The sequence below is a fragment of the Panthera uncia genome, chromosome D4 (genome assembly GCF_023721935.1).
Source record: "Panthera uncia isolate 11264 chromosome D4, Puncia_PCG_1.0, whole genome shotgun sequence".
Taxonomy (NCBI): Eukaryota; Metazoa; Chordata; class Mammalia; order Carnivora; family Felidae; genus Panthera; species Panthera uncia.
Genome location: NC_064807.1, coordinates 61,502,745 through 61,523,324, shown reverse-complemented (window position 1 = coordinate 61,523,324; position 20,580 = coordinate 61,502,745). Strand labels below are relative to the sequence as shown.

Here is a 20,580-nt window from a genome sequence, read left to right as displayed (position 1 = left end):
TCTCTCCCTCTCCCTCTGTCCCTCCCCTGCTCTCATGTATGCACTCTCTCAAAAAAAAAAAAAAAAAAAAAAAAGAATCTTCATAAAAGTGATACTAATTTCTGCTGCCTTCCTCACCCACCTCACATCCCATCCTGGGATCTGCTCCTGGGAATTAGTCACTCGGCTGGGAACCTTGCTACCCTGCCTAGGTACTTCTCATCCAGTGTGATGGCTGTGTGCCAAGACACCGTTGTCTTCTCTCAGAACTTTCAGCCTGTCTATGACTTCTAAGAGCAGCCCTTTCTCCCCGAGGCTTGTATTTCACTTGTAATACATGTATGTATCACTCCCGTTTAAAAAGCTGAAGCACAAGGGACGTTAAGCAATCTGCCTGAGTCAGTCACACTGCTAAAGAGTCAGGGTTCCAATCTAGGTCTCTGGTTCCAGAGACGGGTGGTCTTCCAGACGCACCTCACGGGCTGCCAAAGATGCAAAAGTGAAAAGACATGGTACCCTCTCTCAAGCAGGTGGCAACCTGGAAGCATAGGCCATGATCTGTAAACTTGATGACTTGTACACTTTGACAAGAGACGGTGACTCATGAGACTAACCATAGGGCAGACTTCAGGGATTCTGGCCCTGGGGAGGCATTTTTGCACTGGGAGGGCTTCTGCGGTCCCTTGGAAGAGTGGTTTGCACACCGGAATATGCCTTGGCGATTCCCTGTCAAAGATACAGATCCTGGAGCCTTATTCTGGTCAGAGCCTCTAGGTGCAGGGCCCAGGAACCTTTACCTAACAGGCCCCCGGTGAGCGTTAAGCCCACACTCTGGGCTCTGATGCTGGGTAACTGGGAGTTACCTTGTTAGACACTATCAAAAAGCCAGTTGCCTAAGAGACCAATGACTTAGAGGAGGAAACAGAAAAGGATTTGGAGTAAAGGAGACCAGAGCCAGGGATTGAGAGGAGGAGTCAGGGAGAGGCTTAGAAACCAGAGCTGTGTGATGAAACACAGGAACCAGTGGGACTGAAAGGTGCAGCAGCTCCACTAAGCCTCTGTCCTGATCCCACGGCAGCACCGGCTAGTAGTCCCCTCACAGGGGACCTATAGAAGGAAGGAGCAGCTGATAGTTTTGTGACACAGCTTCACCTTGGAAGTGTGGGCTGGGGTGTTTGAACGAGAACACGTCAGCAAAAGCAGAAGGGCTTCCTGTTGGCTCAGCAAGCTGCCCTGCTCCAGGCCGCTTCCTGCAGAGGAATTCAGGGTGAGTGTGCAGCAGTCGGGATGTGGGGATGCCGCAGACAAGGTCCTTTTGGTATTTCAGCCGCTTGGTATCTGGGAAGGCAGCTTTCCTTTGGCTGCCTTCCTCTCGTCTGGATGGGCAGCACAGCTCTCTGAGGAACCCAGCGTGTCCGGTTGCTTGGAAAGGCAGATATGTCAGATGCATCCACCCAACAAGAGACTGTTTGAGACTATTTTGGGGGCAAACTGCACACTTGGCTGTAAAAGTCAGGATCCTGCTAATGTGAACTTAGAGACTTTCTTTCTTTCTTTCTTTCTTCTTTCTTTGGGAGTCAGGGAGGGTGAGGGGCAGAGGGAGAGAGAGAATCCAGAGCAGGCTCCATGCTGACAGCACCCTCGTGGGGCTCCATCTCACCAACCGGGAGGTTACCACTGGAGCCGAAATCAAGAGTCGGACGCTTGACCAACTGAGCCACCCAGGTGCTCCAGGGAGAGACTGTTTCTTGATGGGAGAAATCTTCCTCTGGGATTTCTTGCTTGGAAGGAGGGGGAGGAAGTGCCTGTGATGAAGAGCAAAAAGCCCCTAGAGGGAATGACATTCTGTTTCCTGACTGGTAATTTTAACTTCTGTGGGTGACATTTTGCTCTCATTTTTTCCTGCCTCCTGCTGCAGTAGTGTCCGGCCAGTTCCTAACTGCCTTTTCTCCTGATGGGTCAAAGTCTCCCTGGGGTGTAGCCTTGATACACTTCACCCTGGGAGTCTGGATGCCTGGAACTTATGCTACAGTATGGCTGTCAGCTCTCAGCTCCTATCGGGTTGCTTCCGGATTGCCCAAGTCTCTCTCTGCAACCACCACAGGGCTGATCCTGCGGGACGCAGCTGGTTTCTTGCCCTTTGGCTGCTTTGTGCGTTTGGCTTCCTGGATTCTCTGCAACGTGCAGGGTGTAGCCTTCGGCTGCAGAGAAGTGAGCAAGCCTGGAGATTTTATTCCGTTGCATTTTGAAGAGTCTCACCTCTTCAGAAGTAACCTATGAAAATTCAGTTGGGTTTCTGTTCTTCTTCATACTCTCTCGGAGAAATTTTTATTCCTTTTTTTTAAAACTGTTCCATCTATCTTTTATTCTTCCTTTTAATTCCTCAAACACTTACTGAGCAATCACTATGTGCCAGGAACTATTCTAGAAACTGAAGAATAGAGCGTTGGACAAGGAATAATTCTTGCCCTTGAAGAATAATTTATAATCTAGTGTTAATAGACTATTCTAGGGTGATGGAAATATTCTATATCTGCATTGTCCAATGCAGTAACCACTAGTTATATGTGGACTTTTGAGCAATTAAAATGGTTACTGTAACTGAGGGATTAAAATTTTAATTTAATTTATTTTTAATAAATTGAAATTTAATTAGCTATATGTGGCTAGAGGCCACAGACTGCAGCAAATGGTCACAGAGCCTGTGGCTCTGCCCTTGAAGGGGGGTGTGGGTGTGAGCCAGAAAGTCCTGTGCCTCTCTGGAACCAGGGAGGTGGATGGGAAAACTGTCTCAAGGCAGTCTCCTATAAGATAGGGAGAGACAGATAAGAGCTGCAAACCTCCACTTATAAAATAAATCAATCATCGGGAATATATAGCCAATAATATTGTAATAACTTTGTCTGATGACAGATGGTAACTAAACCTTTTGGGGTGACCATTTGGTAATGTGGTTAGTTTGTTGACCATTTGGTTAGCTTGTTGAATGTTGTATACCTGAAACTAATGTAATATCACATTTCAATTATATGTTAAGATAAGAAAAACAAGTGAGAAAACAATCTTGTGAAGCCTCCTCTAAAGATCATCTACCTTGCTATGTTCCTGGCAGAGTCACAAGGCATTCCATCCAGATTAGGTCATAGTGGTACAAGTTTTGCCAGTGAATGCCTGGAAGCTCTCCAGGGTGTGGTCATGAAGCCATTCCCCTGCAAAAGGTCTCAATGCTGGGCCAGAGGATTTAGAGTTCACCTTTTTTATTTTTTAATTTTTTTAATATGAAATTTGTTGTCAAAATGGTTTCCATACAACACCCAGTGCTCATCCCAACAGGTGCCCTCGTCAATGCCCATCACCCACCCTCCCCTCCCTCCCCCCCCATCAACCCTCAGTTTATTCTCAGTTTTTAAGTCTCTTATGGTTTGCCTCCCTCCCTCTCTAACTTTTCTTTTTTTCTTTCCCCTCCTCCATGGGATTCTGTTAAGTTTCTCAGGATCCACATAAGAGTGAAAACATATGGTATCTGTCTTTCTCTGTATGACTTATTTCACTTAGCATAACACTCTCCGGTTCCATCCACGTTGCTACAAAGGGCCATATTTCATTCTTTCTCATTGCCACATAGTACTCCATTGTGTATGTAAACCACAATTTCTTTATCCATTTAACAGTTGATGGACATGTAGGCTCTTTCCATAATTTGGCTATTGTTGAGAGTGCTGCTATAAACATTGGGGTACAAGTGCTCCTAGGCATCAGCACTCCTATATCCCTTGGGTAAATTCCTAGCAGTGCTATTGCTGGGTCATAGGGTAGGTCTATTTTTAATTTTTTGAGGAACCTCCCACTGTTTTCCAGAGCGGCTGCACCAGTTTGCATTCCCACCAACAGTGCAAGAGGGTTCCCGTTTCTCCACATCCTCTCCAGCATCTATAGTCTCCTGATTTGTTCATTTTAGCCACTCTGACTGGCGTGAGGTAGTATCTGGGTGTGGTTTTGATTTATATTTCCCTGATGAGGAGTGACATGGAACGTCTTTTCATGTGCCTGTTGGCCACCTGGATGTCTTCTTTAGAGAAGTGTCTATTTATGTCTTCTGCCCATTTCTTCACTGGATTATTTGTTTTTCGGGTGTGGAGTTTGGTGAGCTCTTTATAGATTTTGGATACTAGCCCTTTTTCTGATATGTCATTTGCAAATATCTTTTCCCATTCCATCGGTTGCCTTTTAGTTTTGTTGATTGTTTCCTTTGCAGTGCAAAAGCTTTTTGTCTCCACGAGGTCCCAATAGTTCATTTTTGCTTTTAATTCCCTTGCCTTTGGAGATGTGTCAAGTAAGAAATTGCTGCGGCTGAGGTCAGAGAGGGTTTTTCTTGCTTTCTCCTCTAGGGTTTTGGTGGTTTCCTGTCTCCCATTCAGGTCCTTTATCCATTTTGAGTTTATTTTTGTGAATGGTGTAAAAAAGTGGTCGAGTTTCATTCTTCTGCATGTTGCTGTCCAGTTCTCCCAGCACCATTTGTTAAAGAGACTGTCTTTTTTCCATTGGATATTCTTTTCTGCTTTGTCAAAGATTACTTGGCCATACTTTTGTGGGTCCAATTCTGGAGTCTCTATCCTATTCCATTGATCTATGTGTCTGTTTTTGTGCCAATACCATGCTGTCTTATTGATTACAGCTTTGTAGTAGAGGCTAAAGTCTGGGATTGTGATGCCTCCTGCTTTGGTCTTCTTCAAAATTCCTTTGGTGGATAGGTATTTAATCCTATCCGGAGTCTTTTGTGGTTCCATACAAATTCGGGGTCTTTTGTGGTTCCATACAAATTTTAGGATTGCTTGTTCTAGCTTCAAGAAGAATGCTGGTGCAATTTTGATTGGGATTGCATTGAATGTGTAGATAGCTTTGGGTAGTATTGACATTTTAGCAGTATTTATTCTTCCAATCCATGAGCACGGAATGTTTTTCCATTTCTTTCTATCGTCTTCAATTTCCTTCATAAGCTTTCTATAGTTTTCAGCATACAGATCTTTTACATCTTTGGTTAGGTTTATTCCTAGGTATTTTATGATTCTTGGTGCAATTGTGAATGGGATCAGTTTCTTTATTTGTCTTTCTGTTGCTTCATTATTAGTGTATAAGAATGCAACTGATTGGGGCGCATGGGTGGCGCAGTCGGTTAAGCGTCCGACTTCAGCCAGGTCACGATCTCGCGGTCTGTGAGTTCGAGCCCCGCGTCAGGCTCTGGGCTGATGGCTCGGAGCCTGGAGCCTGTTTCCGATTCTGTGTCTCCCTCTCTCTCTGCCCCTCCCCCGTTCATGCTCTGTCTCTCTCTGTCCCAAAAATAAATAAAAAACGTTGAAAAAAAATTTTTTTTAAAAAAAGAATGCAACTGATTTCTGTACATTGATTTTGTATCCTGCGACTTTGCTCAATTCACGTATCAGTTCTAGCAGACTTTTGGTGGAGTCTGTTGGGTTTTCCATGTAGAATATCATGTCATCTGCAAAAAGTGAAAGCTTGACTTCATCTTTGCCAATTTTGATGCTTTTGATTTCCTTTTGTTGTCTGATTACTGATGCTAGAACTTCCAACACTATGTTAAACAACAGCGGTGAGAGTGGACATCCCTGTCGCGTTCCTGATCTCGGGGGAAAGCTCTCAATTTTTCCCCATTGAGGATGATATTAACTGTGGGCTTTTCATAAATGGCTTTTATGATGTTTAAGTATGTTCCTTCTATCCTGACTTTGAGGGTTTTTATTAAGAAAGGATGCGGAATTTTGTCAAATGCTTTTTCTGAATCAATTGACAGGATCATATGGTTCTTTTCTTTTCTTTTATTAATGTGATGTATCACATTGATTGATTTGCAAATGTTGAACCAGCCCTGCAGCCCAGGAATGGATCCCACTTGATCATGGTGAATAATTCTTTTTATATGCTGTTGAATTCGATTTGCTAGTATCTTATTGAGAATTTTTGCATCCATATTCATTAGGGATTTTGGCCTGTAGTTCTCTTTTTTTTGCTGGGTCTCTGTCTGGTTTAGGAATCAAAGTAATGCTGGCTTCATAGAATGAGTCTGGAAGTTTTCCTTCCCTTTCTATTTTTTGGAACAGCTTGAGAAGGATACGTATGATCTCTGCTTTAAATGTCTGGTAAAATTCCCCAGGAAGCCATCTGGTCCTGGACTCTTATTTGTTGGGAGATTTTTGATAACTGATTCAATTTCTTCACTGGTTATGTGTCTATTCAAGTTTTCTATTTCTTCCTGTTTGAGTTTTGCAAGCGTGTGGGGGCTTAGGAATTTGTCCATTTCTTCCAGGTTGTCCAGTTTGTGGGCATAAAATTTTTTATAGTATTCCCTGATAATTGCTTGTATTTCTGAGGGATTGGTTGTAATAATTCCATTTTAATTCATGATTTTATCTATTTGAGTCCTCTCCCTTTTCTTTTTGAGAAGCCTAGCTAGAGGTTTATCAACTTTGTTTATTTTTTCAAAAAACCAACTCTTGTTTCATTGATCTGCTCTACAGTCTTTTTAGATTCTATATTGTTTATCTCTCCTCTGATCTTTATTATTTCTCTTTTTCTGCTGGGTTTGGGGCATCTTTGCTGTTCTGCTTCTATTTCCTTTAGGTGTGCTGTTAGATTTTGTATTTGGGATTTTTCTTGTTTCTTGAGATAGGCCTGGATGGCAATGTATTTTCCTCTCAGGACTGCCTTTGCTGCATCCCAAAGCATTTGGATTGTTGTATTTTCATTTTCATTTGTTTCCATGTATCTTTTAATTTCTTCTCTAATTGCCTGATTGACCCATTCATTCTTTAGTAGGGTGTTCTTTAACCTCCATGCTTTTGGAGGTTTTCCAGACTTTTTCCTGTGGTCTATTTCAAGCTTCATAGCATTGTGGTCTGAAAGTGTGCATGGTATGATCTCAATTCTTTTATACTTATGAAGGGCTGTTTTGTGATCCAAGATGTGATCTATCTTGGAGAATGTTCCATGTGCACTCGAGAAGAAAGTATATTCTGTTGCTTTGGGATGCAGAGTTCTAAATATATCTGTCAAGTCCATCTGATCCAATGTAGGGCCCTTGTTTCTTTATTGATCCTGTGTCTAGATGATCTATCCATTGTTGTAAGTGGAGTATTAAAGTCCCCTGCAATTACCACATTCTTATCAATAAGGTCGCTTATGTTTGTGATTGTTTTATATATTTGGGGGCTCCCATATTTGGCGTATAGACATTTATAATTGTTAGCTCTTCCTGATGGATAGACCCTGTAATTATTATTTAATGCCCTTCTTCATCTCTTGTTACAGCCTTTAATTTAAAGTCTAGTTTGTCTCATATAAGTATGGCTGCTCCAGCTTTGTCTTGACTTCCAGTAGCATGATAGATAGTTCTCCATTCCCTCACTTTCAATCTGAAGATGTCCTCAGATCTAAAATGAGTCTCTTGTAGACAGCAAATAGATACGTCTTGTTTTTTTATCCATTCTGATACCCTGTGTCTTTTGGTTGGAGCATTTAGTCCATTTACATTCAGTGTTATTATTGAAAAATATGGGTTTAGAGTCATTGTGATGTCTGTAGGTTTCATGCTTGTAGTGATGTCTCTGGTACTTTGTGGTCCTTGCAACATTTCACTCACAGAGTCCCCCTTAAGATCTCTTGTAGGGCTGGTTTAGTGGTGATGAATTCCTTCAGGTTTTGTTTGGGAAAACCTTTATCTCTCCTATTCTGAATGATAGACTTGCTGGATAAAGGATTCTTGGCTACATAATTTTTCTGTTCATCACATTGAAGATTTCCTGTCGTTCCTTTCTGGCCTGCCAAGTTTCAGTAGATAGGTCTGCCACTACTCTTATGGGTCTACCTTTGTAAGTTAGAGCCTGTCTATCCCTAGATGCTTTCAGAATTCTCTCTTTATCCTTGTATTTTGCCAGTTACACTATGATATGTCATGCAGAAGATCGATTCAAGTTACGTCTGAAGGTAGTTCTCTGTGCCTCTTGGATATCAATGCCTGTTTCCTTCCCCAGATCAGGGAAGTTCTCAGCTATGATTTGTTCAAGTACACCTTCAGCCCCTTTCTCTCTCTCTTCCTCCTCTGGAATTCCTATGATACAGATATTGTTCTGTTTGATTGCATCACTTAATTCTCTAATTCTCCCCTCATGCTCCTGGATTTTTTTTATCTCTCTTTTCCTCAGCTTCCTCTTTTTCCATAATTTTATCTTCTAATTCACCTATTCTCTCCTCTGCCTCTTCAATCCGAGCTGTGGTCGACTCCATTTTATTTTGCACCTCATTTATAGCATTTTTTAGCTCCTCATGAATATTTCTTAGTCCCTTGATGTCTGTAGCAATAGATTCTCTGCTGTCCTCTATGCTTTTTTTCAAGCCCAACGATTAATTTTATGACTATTATTCTAAATTCTTGTTCCGTTATATTGTTTAAATTGTTTTTGATCAATTCGTTAACTGTCGCTACTTCCTGGAGTTTCTTTTGAGGAGAGGTCTTCTGTTTCATCATTTTGGGTAGTCCCTGTGGTGGCTCCAAACTGCAGGGCACTTCCCCTGTGCTGTCTGGAGTAACTTGTGTTGGGTGGGGCCGCAGTCAGACCCAATGTCTGCCCCCAGCCCACCACTGGGGCCACAATCAGACTGGTATGTACCTTATCTTCCCCTCTCCCAGGGGCACAACTCACTGTGGAGTGGTGTGGCCCCTGTCTGGGCTACTTGCACACTGCCAGGCTTGTGGTGCTTTGATAGGATTTGGTGTATTAGCTGGGGTGGATCCGCCAGGTGCACTGGGGCGGGAGGGGCAGGCTTAGCTCGCTTTGCCATCAGTGGTCCCCTGCGGGAGGGGCCCTGCAGCACCAGAGGGAGGCAGGCAGACATGTCAAAGGGATGGATCCACAGAAGCACAGCGTTGGGTATTTGCGAGGTGCAAGCAAGTTCGGGGAACTGGTTCCCTTTGGGATTTCAGCTGGGGGATGGGAGAGAGATGGCACTGGCCAGCGACTTTGTCTCCCTGCCGAGCTGAGCTCTGTCTTCCAGGGCTCAACACCTCTCCCTCCCGGTGTCCTCTCGCCCTCCCACTCTCAGAGCAGAGCTGTTGACTTATAACATTCCAGATGTTAAGTCCCACTGGCTGTCAGAACTCATGCAGTCTGGCCCCTCGGCTTTTGCAAGCTAGACTTCGGGGGCTCTGCCTTGCTGGGCAGGCTGCCCTTTCACTGCCCCGGCTCCCTCCCACCAGTCCATGTAGCATACACCGCCTCTCGGCCCTTCCTACCCTCTTCCGTGGACCTCTTGTCTATGCTTGTCTCCGGAGAGTCCGTTCTGGTAGTCTTCTGGTGGTTTTCTGGGTTATTTAGTCAGATGTGGGTGGAATCTAAGCGATCAGCAGGACGAGGTGAGCCCAGCATCCCCCTACACCGCCATCTTCTCCCAACACTTAGAGTTCACCTTTTAATGACTCTGGCTGTCATTGAAAGTATAAAGCAGGAGAGTGATTTGATTACTTTTGTGTTTTGTAAAGATCTGTCTGACAACATTGCAGAGATTAGACCGGGGAGTGCAAAAGACTAAACAGGGAGGAAGAATTGGATAAATGGATGAGAGTTTATGGGAATGAAGTGGACAGCACAATCGATAATCATTTACTGAATACATGGATTGTAAAGGACTCCATGTGCAGCAGGTGGGACAAAGACAAGTCAGACCAGATCCTGCCCCCAAGAGACTTACAGATTAACAGGAAAGTGAAAGCACAACATAAATGGTTCTAGTATAAGGTTCAGTAATATATTAAGTGCTCTGAGTAGCATGGTGGAGACTCCTCTTCCCTGTGCACAGTAGGTGCTTTATTGATAATGATGACAATACAGCATTGGACAGGATAAGCTTTAAGGCTTCTTACAGCTTATTGTGAAAGTCTATGAGGGTCTGGTTCCGAGAGGCAATAAGCCTTATCAACTGACAAAGGTGTTAATCCCTGTCATAATATGTGGAGTAGCTGGGATCCAAATGAGAATAAGATAATAGAAATGGAATACAGGGAAAACAGGAACTTAAAAAATCTTCAAAAATCAGCCTATTGGACCTTCAGACATGTTTGCAAAAGGCAAATGCTTACTAAAATACAGAAGAGTGGCATAATAAATAACAGGGTGTGAAAAAATTCTTGAAAAAGCAGTTCTTTATCACAATGTTCTTCTTGTCCCATCCATACTTGACAATGCTTTTCTTACACTGTCCACACACTTGGCAATGCTTATAAATAATAAGTGTCAGAGGGCAGCTGAGTTGCAGTGCGTAAGAATTCATTTTTCAGAAGGCAAATTTCCCTCTGATTTTCTCTTACACCAATAGAGTCTATTCCCTTAACTCATTTCATGAAGCATAAAGGGAGTTTGGAGTAGGTAAATCAGGAAGGAGAGGCAAATGTGATCAGCCTACCGCCCTTCTCTCCATGCAACGTAGTGCTCACTAACCGTCAAGAGCCTCCTCTATCTTGCATCCAAAACTGAAAATGAATTTAGTCAAATGAACATGATCCTTTTGCCCACTGCCCTTATGGGATGAAAAACCTGTAAAGAAATCACTGATAGGACTGCTCGGTCACTATCCATCCTTGAGTGCACTAGCATCACATGACACTTGAAATTCCAAAACTTTCTTTTTTCCTCAACTAAGAACTCTAGTGGAACCCCCTCATGACATTCTGCAGAACCTCAGTGCTCCTCAGAACCCCAGTTGAGAAGCCCTGGTGTAGAGGTACAAAGTCTTCTTTCACGCGTGTGTGCATGCACACATATGTATGTGTTATGTGTATTTTAATCCCGGACTCTTCTTGCTTCTTGAATATATAAGGGAGGGATGACACATAGGCTTGAGAAGTCCGAGGTCTGTTAGACTTACAACCAACTTCTAGAAAGGCAATCTGTCCAATTTTGCCTCAGATCCCTACCCAATCCTCATAAGGGTCCTCCCTGCCTTGTCAACTTGTGAAAGATGCTGATTTTATTTAGCTTATATTCCAAGGGCAATGACACTAGGGTTGATGATCATCTGGTCCCTTCCTAGTCTTTCATGGGGAAACCTGAGACACCATTCACAAGCACCCACTGTTGACCTGTCAAATGGTATCTTCTCTTGAGAGAACTGCTTCTTATAGGAAATTTCACTCTAATCTCTTGCATATACATTGGTGGAAATAGAAAACATGTAGACATAGAATAATAGTGACCATTATGAGGAATTTCTGACAAGTCAGAGTGACTGGTGATCTCTGGGTCCCCCCTTTTTTTTTTAAATTTTTAAAATGTTAATTTATTTTTGAGAAAGAGCTTGAGCAGGGGAGGGGCAGAGAAAGAGGGAGACAGGATCCAAAGCAGGCTCTGTGCTGACAACAGGAGCCTGATATAAGGCTCAAACTCACGGTGAGATCAAGACCTGAGCCAAAGTCAGACACTCAACCAACTCAGCCACCCATGTGCCCCTCTGGGCCCCCATTCTAAATAGGCCAACGGAAAACATCTCTGGCACATATTGTATCAGGTATCCATTGCAATGGCCCCAGGTTGAGGTCACATGGTATAAACATAGCTGCTGGGTATCCATCTCTGGGCTCTAGAAAGCAGTTCTATCACTACAATTTGCATCAAGATCTTGTTGAAGAAATGGTGCATACCTATGTCAAAGTTTTATATAAGAAATCTATTTCAGAACTAAATATTGGAAAGGTCTCACTTCTTCCTTTTCCCTGAGGAACTGGTAACTTTTTTCTATGAGAATAATTAGAACAATGAAACTGCCCAGATTGCCTTTTCTCCTCTGGCTATCACTAATTTATTTAGGGCCAAACCTACTACAGCTCACAAAAAGCTCTAGTTTTCATGCTCCAGGGTTTCTTTGACCAATGTCTCTGATTTTGTTCATATTTTCCCCATTCTATTTTATTTTATTTTACTCTGTACCTGTTATCTGTAAACAGGTTCAAGTTTGTTGTAGATATGAGGAATGGAAGAAAGAAGGGAAGGGAGGAAAGAGAGAAGAAAGGACAGGAGAAGGAATGTAAGGAAGGAGGAAATGCCCCACATTTTGCTCATTAATGAAACGGAGTATGATCCAGTGTCTATTATAGTCTCTTTACTACAAACAGCATTTTGACATTTATCACCCATTGGAAAGGCAGAAAAGCAGAGACAAGATCATGGAGTTTTATTTTCCTATGAAAAGAATAAATAATGGGAACTCGAAAAAGAGCTGAAGTTTGGTTTTATAATGGCAGGGATGGATTAGAGACTAAAACAAAAAAGAAACAACATCCTAGTATATTTCTTGTTTATGTAACTCTGCCCCAGCTAGGTATGGGGATTGAAAAGCAGCACTGATCTTTCCTGTAAGTGCTCTACCATGCATTACCTCCTTAGATCCTGGCAAATACCCTGTAAAATAGGTCACATGGGTATTATCTTAACTGAGGAATTAAAGCTCAACTTACCCCAAACTATAAAACTAATGTTTATGACAGTGTTATAATGGATAAGGCAGGAGGCTGTGGTTCAGCCTTAACTTGAATTTCCAGTTCTACTCTTATGTATTAGGTTTGAAGCATGTCACTTAACTTGTTTCCTCATATGTAAAATGAGAATAATGTGTCCTCTTGCATGTCTCCTTTTCCCTCCTGGAAATGTTCTGTGTATTTTGCACGAGGTCTCTAGAAGCAGAACTTGGCCAGACCTAATGCAAGCCTCGTCTTGGTCTTTTTCCTGGGATTTCAGTCTCCAACTCAAAGTCTCCTCTCACATTACAGGGCACACTACAGGTCCCTCTGCCAGTTGCCAATGTTCCAGCTGACCGCCACCCCAGCAAGTGCCCTTGCAGATGAGCCAGTGCATATCCGAGTGACAGGCCTGCCCCCGTTGCAGATAGTGACCCTCACGGCATCCCTGAAGGATGAGAGAGGGTATGTGTACCAGTCTAAAGCCTTCTACAAGGCGAACGAGGTTGGTGAACTGGACCTAATGGAGGCTCCTTCAATTGGAGGCGACTATGTGGGGGTCCACCCGATGGGTCTCTTCTGGTCTCTGAAGCCCGAGAAGGTTTTCCGGAGGCTGATTAAGCAGGATGTGATGAACAGCCCCTTTTATGTCACTCTGAACCTATATGACTCAGTTTATGTGCAAGTTTCCACCACAGATCAGCCTAGGGCCAGCCAGACGGTACAGCGCTGGTTCTCAGGCCCTGGCGTACAGCGGGTGCAGATCCAAGAAGGTCGTGTGCGAGGAGCCCTTTTTCTCCCTCCAGGTGAGGCCAATCTTTGGTGATATGGAAAACATTGTTGACAAATATAAAAACAAAAACAAATGGCATCAAATTATTGGAGAACTAATATTTCGATACACGATAGTTTAAAACCAACACGCTATTTTGTGTGTGAGTGAAGGTAGAAATCACATTGCTCATCCCGTACTTCCCCTGATATCCACTGGGCCCTCTTTTCACTCTTTCTGATCCCATTCTCTTTTCTTTCTGTTGCTTTCAGGGGAAGGTCCTTTCCCAGGAATCATGGATTTGTTTGGGGGTAGAGGGGGTCTGGTTGAATTTCGGGCCAGTCTTTTGGCTACCCATGGCTTTGCGGTGTTGGCATTAGCATATTTTGGCTATGAAGATCTGCCTAAAAAACTGGAGGAGATTGACCTGGAATATTTTGAGGAAGCTGCTAACTGGCTATTAGCTCATCCCAAGGTATTTATTTATTTTTTTCTAAGTTTATTTACTTATTTTGAAAGAGAGAGAGACAGAGTGTGAATGAGCAGGGGAGGGTCAGAGAGGGAAAGAGAGAATACCAAGCAGCCCTTATGTGGGGCTCAAACTCACAAACTATGATACGATGACCTGAGCTGAAATCAAGAGTTGGACGCTTAACTGACTGAGCCACCCAGGCACCCCAATCCAAGGTATTTAAAATACTTTTCATTCTACCTTGCAACATTATAGTGAAAAAAAAAACATAAATGTTTGTTTTGCCTATTTTACCAATCTGTTTAGACTTGGGCATAGCAGAGTTTACTCTTAAAATGGGGATGATAATATCTACCTTGTAGATATCTACCTCGTAGGATTGTTGGGATCGGTGGTGATCAACTTACTGGCACAAAAGACAATAAATGGTGGATATATTTTGATCATTTTCAATGGGAAGAAAAAGCCAAGAGTCCTCACATTTGAAGTGCATGTGACTTGTTCACCAGTGGCTCTTCAATTTTCATCAGCTGCTGATCTCAAATCATGAATTCTCTGACTTGAAGTGTTTTTGAACTTCAGTGATTGTCTCTGCATGGGGTAATACTGGAGTAAGTCACACTAAAGAGTCCCGAGACTAAGAACATGCAGAAGTTCCGTTTTAGAGCTGGGCCACAGGATTAGAGCAGAATTATCAGCAAAATGGATGTGGCTGCACCATCTGATTAGCTGAATTAGCTCTTCAAGTATCAGATCTAGGAACAGAACTAAGCCCAAAGTAAGTGTCCAAGTCTAGAAGCCAGGGTAGGGAATGGAATCTGGAAAGGAAGGATCATTTTAGAACTCTGTCAAGTCTTGTTGTACCATTGAAAATGTCATCCATGGCCCAGAGGCTTTGTTATCAGGTGATGAATGTGAATGGGTGATTTTTCTAAGCATATTTGGCTCTTTTTAAAGGATTGTCCAGATAAAATGTTTAAGTGAAAAATTTTCTTTCACTTCAAATTTAACTATTTGTGACATTATCTGAGGAGAAAGGGGAGACAGAGACAGCACTAGTGGGGGAAGGACAGTGAAAGAGACAGAGAGAGAGAGAGAGAGAGAGAGTGTGAGAGAATCCTAAGCAGGCTCCGTGCTGCCAGCACAGAGCCCACCACGGGGCTTGATCCCATGAAACCACGAGATCATGCCCTGAGCCAAAACCAAGAGTCAGATGCTTAACCGACTGAGCCACCCAGGTGCCCCAAAATTCAGTTTAGATTTAGATTCATCAGAAGAGGTGCAGTTCCCACCTCTGCCCCTTGATACTGTTGTAACCTTAAGCAGGGCTTGTAAACTTCCTGAATCTCAGTGCTATTATGGAAGGACAAGCTGAGACAACTTATGTGTAGAGCACTTAGCTGAGGGGCCGGCATATACAGTAAACTCTCAATAAATCCACCTTGTCATCTTTGCCCATCTGGTTTTACCCCTCTCCCTTCCCCACATCCTCAACCAGTCCCAAAGTGTTTTAGGGTCTGTTCCTGAATCTTTCTCAATACCTCACACCCTGTCCACCGTCCAGGCCACTGTTTTAGTTTGTCATCACTGCCCCACTGTGGTACCGCCATAGTGTAGTTTCCTATCTCTCGTCCCTTGCTCTCGTCCCTTGCCCCAGTCCTGTCCTCTCATGGATGGTTCCCAAATATGGGAGCCCACTGGATTTCCCCATGGATATGCTATATTATCAGATTCTTGGGCCCACTCAGAACTATTGAAGTAGAAACATGAAAACTGGATCTTGGAAAGCTCTAATTGAAAAAGATTTTTTTTCAGGTGATCTGATAAAAGAAAGGTGCTGGGCATACAAGTGTAAGCAAAGTAAACATATCAGGTTGCAATGTATTTGCTACTGTCTTTCCAAAATGCCCTTCCTCTCCCTACTCATATTTCCCCCCAGGATTTTATTTATTTACTTATTTATTTAAGTATAGGAGAGGTTCCTAGGTGCCTGGTACCTGACCCTAGGATCATCCATCTATCTATCTTTCTTTCTTTCTCTCTTTCTTTCTTTCTCTCTTTCTTTCTCTCTTTCTCTCTTTCTTTCTTTCATGTTTACTTATTTTTGAGAGAGAGAGACAGAATGTGAGCAGAGGAGGGGCAGAAAGAGAGGGAGACACAGAATCTAGAGCAGGCTCCAGGCTCCGAGCTGTCAGCACAGAGCCTGATGCGGGGCTTGAACCCATGAACCGTGAGATCAGGACCTGAGCCGACTGAGCCATCCAGGCACCCCACAAGATTTTATTTAAATTCGAGTTAGTTAACACCTTTCCCTACTCATCTTCCTAACTTCTCCCTTCCCTCTGTTCCCTCAGCCTTCCACAAAATTAAGGACCCCCTTCTACGGCCTACTACTTTTGCTATTGGACTGGGCACTGGAATTCAATTGTTTATAGAATCCAAGGCTTTCATTTTTACACCCCCAATGCTTTCATGATTAGCTCTTAGATTAATGGATGTGCAAAATCTCCGTTGCTGTAAAATGCCATTTAAATATGAATAACCCAAAATATTCTAAAGAACCTAGGGAAATCTCTTTTCCTAGCCAGAGAGAAGAATTTGATTCTTTGTGAAGTTTACCTGCTTGTACTCACTTGATGTTGAACATTGCTGGTGCATTTAGACTCTTTGCTTTTACAGAAGTCTGCCTTTGATGAAGAGTTTTTATTTCTTTTTTGTTTATTTATTTTTGAGAAAGAGAGAGAGAGAGAGAGAGAGAGAGAGAGAGAGAGAGAACGAGCAGGGGAGGGGCAGAGAGAGAGGGAGACACAGAATTGGAAGCAGGCTCCAGGCTCTGAGCTGTCAACATAGAGCTGGACGCGTGGCTCAAAGTCACCAACTGTGAGATCATGACCTGAGCTGAAGCTGAAGGCTTAACCGACTGAGTCATCCAGGCGCCCCACGGCTTTTATTTCTATTGTTTCACTAGATCATCATAACAATCCTGCAGGGTAGGTAATATTAACGCCCCCATAAGACAAGAAGGCTTTCAGAGGGCAGACAGGTAGGTAATGTTTTCAGTCATAGAAGCTGGTAAACTCGAGTGCCAGGACTCCCATACAATATTTTCTGTTTGTTCACACTAGCTTACTGGCCTGTAAGGCGGCTCCTTCGAGTATGGCATGTGATGGGTTCCCTTTATTTTGTGCTTCAGATCCAAAAGCCAGGAATCGGAGTGATCTCCGTGAGCAAAGGTGTAGAGATCGCGCTGGCCATGGCCTGCTTCCTGAAGCATGTGGTAGCCACCATCTGCATCAATGGGCCCAACGCCATCTATGAATTTCCGCTCAGGTACAAAGATCTGGTTATAACACCCATCCCCTCGTTTATGGAGCGCGTGCAGATGGACGTTTTAGGAGCTATGCGCCTCCGCCACTACAAGGGGGACGCCCGGGATGAACTGAATCAGAAGAGCGTGCTTCCCATCGAAAAGGCCCAGGGTGCGATTCTTTTCATTGTAGGAGACGGTGATGAATGCATGAATAGCAGGGAGTATGCTGAGCAGGCCTTGGACCAGCTGAGGAGCCATGGGAGAAACAATGGAAGGATGCTGGTATACCCCGGGGCGGGCCACCTCATAGAACCGCCCTACACACCCCTGTGTTATGCTTCCGCACACAGGCTCGGTTCCGGGATCCTGCTCTGGGGAGGGGACCCTGTTGCCCATGCGGCAGCCCAAGAGCACTCCTGGGGAGAGATCCAGAAATTCTTCAGGGAACAGCTTACTCAAACCAGAAGCAAACTCTGAGCAAGGAAGGGCTAAGGGTGATGATGCACTGGGGAGACAGACAATGAAAGTAAGGCAGGAATATGACGGAAAGAGGGGGCTCTCCTGATTTCTCTAGATTCACAGTTATTTTGGACCAACTGGAAGGAAATTGGACAAAATCAAAGGACAAGGGCACAGGTGCATATGAACTATTTCGAACAAATTTGTATGTGATTTGAATTTTTGTAAACCGAATCTTAGTTTATATGTACCAGCAGGTATATCGCTGTCTCAAAATTGTGATACCCTTGCAAATTGAATAACCTTTGTACCCCAGTTAGGGATACCTTGGATCCAGGTATTTGCCAATCTAGGTGAATTCCCTGGGACTTGGCAAGTGGTGGAAAACATTTTCTGTTTAAAACTGGGTTTCTCGGGGTGCCTGGGTGGCTCAGTCAGTTGGGCGTCCGACTTTGGCGCAGGTCATGATCTCGCAGTCTGTAGGTTCAAGCCCTGCGTCTGGCTCTGTGCCGATGGCTTGGGACCTGGGGCCTGCCTGTGATTCTGTGTCTCCCTCCCCTCAGCTCCTCCCCTGCTCACGCTCTGTCTCTCTCTCAAAAATAAATAAAAATTTAAAACAACAACAACAACAACAAAAACCGGGTTTCTGACATTTGATATGAAAAGTTCTAACACTACCATCAAATGTAATGCTTGCTATAGATTTCCAAGAGGTATTTTTTTTCTCAGAATAGGGATGTTTCTTTTCATCTCTAAAATATATTTCTTTTTACCATTTTTAATAAGGACTGGGGTTGAATTTAATCATGTGCCTTTGTAGCATTTATTGAAATTAGTTAATGTATTTAAAACAATTAGAATAGCAAATAGAATAGATACATAGCAATTACTGTATCAGAATTTGCGGTCATTATTTTCATACTGCTTTCTGCCTTCAATCTGTTAATGGGGTGAATGACATTCATTAATGGACTCATTTTGCTTTTGCATCTAATTTTACTACATGATTTTCTCATATTGACTAATTTGATTTTAAATTTTCTTTTGGAGTCAACCTGGCCATTTATATTTTCTCAGAATTTCACCTATGTTTTATAGAACACATCTGTCACTTAGAAGTTGCACATATCCCCTGTTATCTATTGGCATGCTTTCTCTTTTTTCCCTCTTGGTCTGACTTGCCAAATATGTTTTTTTATTTTATTGATCTTTTCCAAGAACAGTTTTGGTTTGTTTATTGGTCAAGTGTTTTTTTCCTGATTCCTTGATTTCTGGGTTTGTTTTTTTAAATATTTATTTTTGAGAGAGAGAGAGAGAGAGAGCGCTCATCAGCAGGGAAGGAGAAGAGAGAGAGAGTGAGAGAGAGAGAGACAGAGGATGCAAAGCAGGCCTTGTGCTGACAGCAGTGAGACCAATGAGGGGCTCCAACCCACCAACTGTGAGATCGTGACCTGAGCCTAAATCAACCGGGTGAGCCACCCAGGAGCCCCTCTGTTGATGTTGTTGTTGTTGTTGTTATTTTTATCATACCATTCCTTCTGCCATTTTTGTGTTTATTTTTCTGGCTTCTTGACATCCAGTGTTCTCATTTCGTTAATTTCTAAACAGTTTCTGATTTACTCCCCACCCCCAACTTAATCAAAGAGTCATCTTACCAAAGTACAAAGTAGCATACTATAGGTATTTATTGATTATAAGGGGAAGGGGTGAGGAACTTTGCAGTGGAGGGATCACATTGTTACCACTTGAACCCACTGTTCAAACTTAGCATCTTTTAAAATGGTCATTTTTAAAAATTAAATTAAAACAAATTTTTGAGAGAGAGAGAGCGCACATGAGCGGGGGACAGGGACAGAGGGAGAAAGAGAGAGAATCTTGAGCAGACTCCATATTCAATGCGGCGCCTGATATTGGGCTCTATCCCAGGACCCTGGGATCATGACCTGAGCTGAAATCAGGAGTCAGAGCTATACTGACTGAGCCACCCCTTTTTTAAAAATTTATTCTCTTTAAGTTTATTCATTTTGAGAGAGAGAGAGAGAGAGCAGGGGAGGGGCAGAGTGCGATAGGGAGAGAGAGAATCCCACGCAGGATCCACACTGTTAGTGCAGAGCCCAACTCGGGGCTCAATCTCATGAACCATCATGATATCATGACTTGAGCAGAAATCAAGAATCAAATGTTTAACCTAATGAGTCACCCAGGCGCCCCTAACAAAGGTCATTTTTACATGATGTGTTTCATGACAAGATGTAATGTGGAGTGCCCTACACTACTTAGATCTATGTCTAACAACACTATTAAACGTGAACTTAACCAGAGGTGCCTGGGTGGCTCAGTTGGTGTGACTTCGGCTCAGGTCATGATCCCACGGTTTGTGATTTCGAGCCCTGCATCGGGCTCTGTGCTGACAGCTCGGAGCCTGGAGCATGCTTCGGATTCTGTGACTCCCCCTGTCTGCCCCTGCCATGCTCGTGCTCTCTGTCTCTCAATATTGAATAAACACTAAAAAAAAAAAAAAAAAAAAAGTAAACCTAATCAAACTTTTAGATCAAACTTATTAGTATAGTGGCTAGAGACCAGTTAAAGGGTACTGCAAAGAGACAAACAAATCTAGGTTGTGGGTCATTCTACCACCTGGTCTCATCGTAAGTTAATTAGCAACGGATCTAAATAACTTAGAAAAGTTAGTTGCGTAAAAAATTTGTGAGATTTTTTTTTTCTTTTTGTTTTTGCATTGGAGTGAGCTGTGGGGCTATCAAGCATTAAAAGAGACTTATGAAACATAATCAACCAAATGCTATTTGTGGGCTTGGTTTGAACAAAGTAACTGCAAAAAAAGACTTTTTGGGGACAATTAGAAAAATTTGAATATGTACTGGGTATTAAATGATACTATGAAATTGTTATTATGTTGTTAGGTGTCCTAATATTATTGTGGTTGTGTAAAAGGTCACTTCTACGTATAGATGCATACTGACATATTTAAAGGTGAAGGATTGTGGTATCTGGGAATTGTTTTAAAATACTACAGGAATATGGCAAAATGTAAATAATTATTACATCTAGAT

At 42.9% G+C, this 20,580-nt stretch overlaps 1 protein-coding gene across 1 annotated transcript in view; it reads left to right on the top strand.

The window, feature by feature from the left end:
* The window catches only part of BAAT (bile acid-CoA:amino acid N-acyltransferase), a 27,498-nt gene extending 6,918 nt beyond the window's left edge, over positions 1-20,580 (top strand). Inside the window, exons 2-4 of the mRNA XM_049635328.1 lie at positions 12,809-13,302; positions 13,541-13,743; positions 16,934-20,580. Of these exons, the coding sequence (XP_049491285.1) occupies positions 12,840-13,302; positions 13,541-13,743; positions 16,934-17,527 (1,260 nt within the window). The 5' untranslated portion in view covers positions 12,809-12,839 and the 3' untranslated portion in view covers positions 17,528-20,580. The remainder of the gene's footprint in view (positions 1-12,808; positions 13,303-13,540; positions 13,744-16,933) is intronic.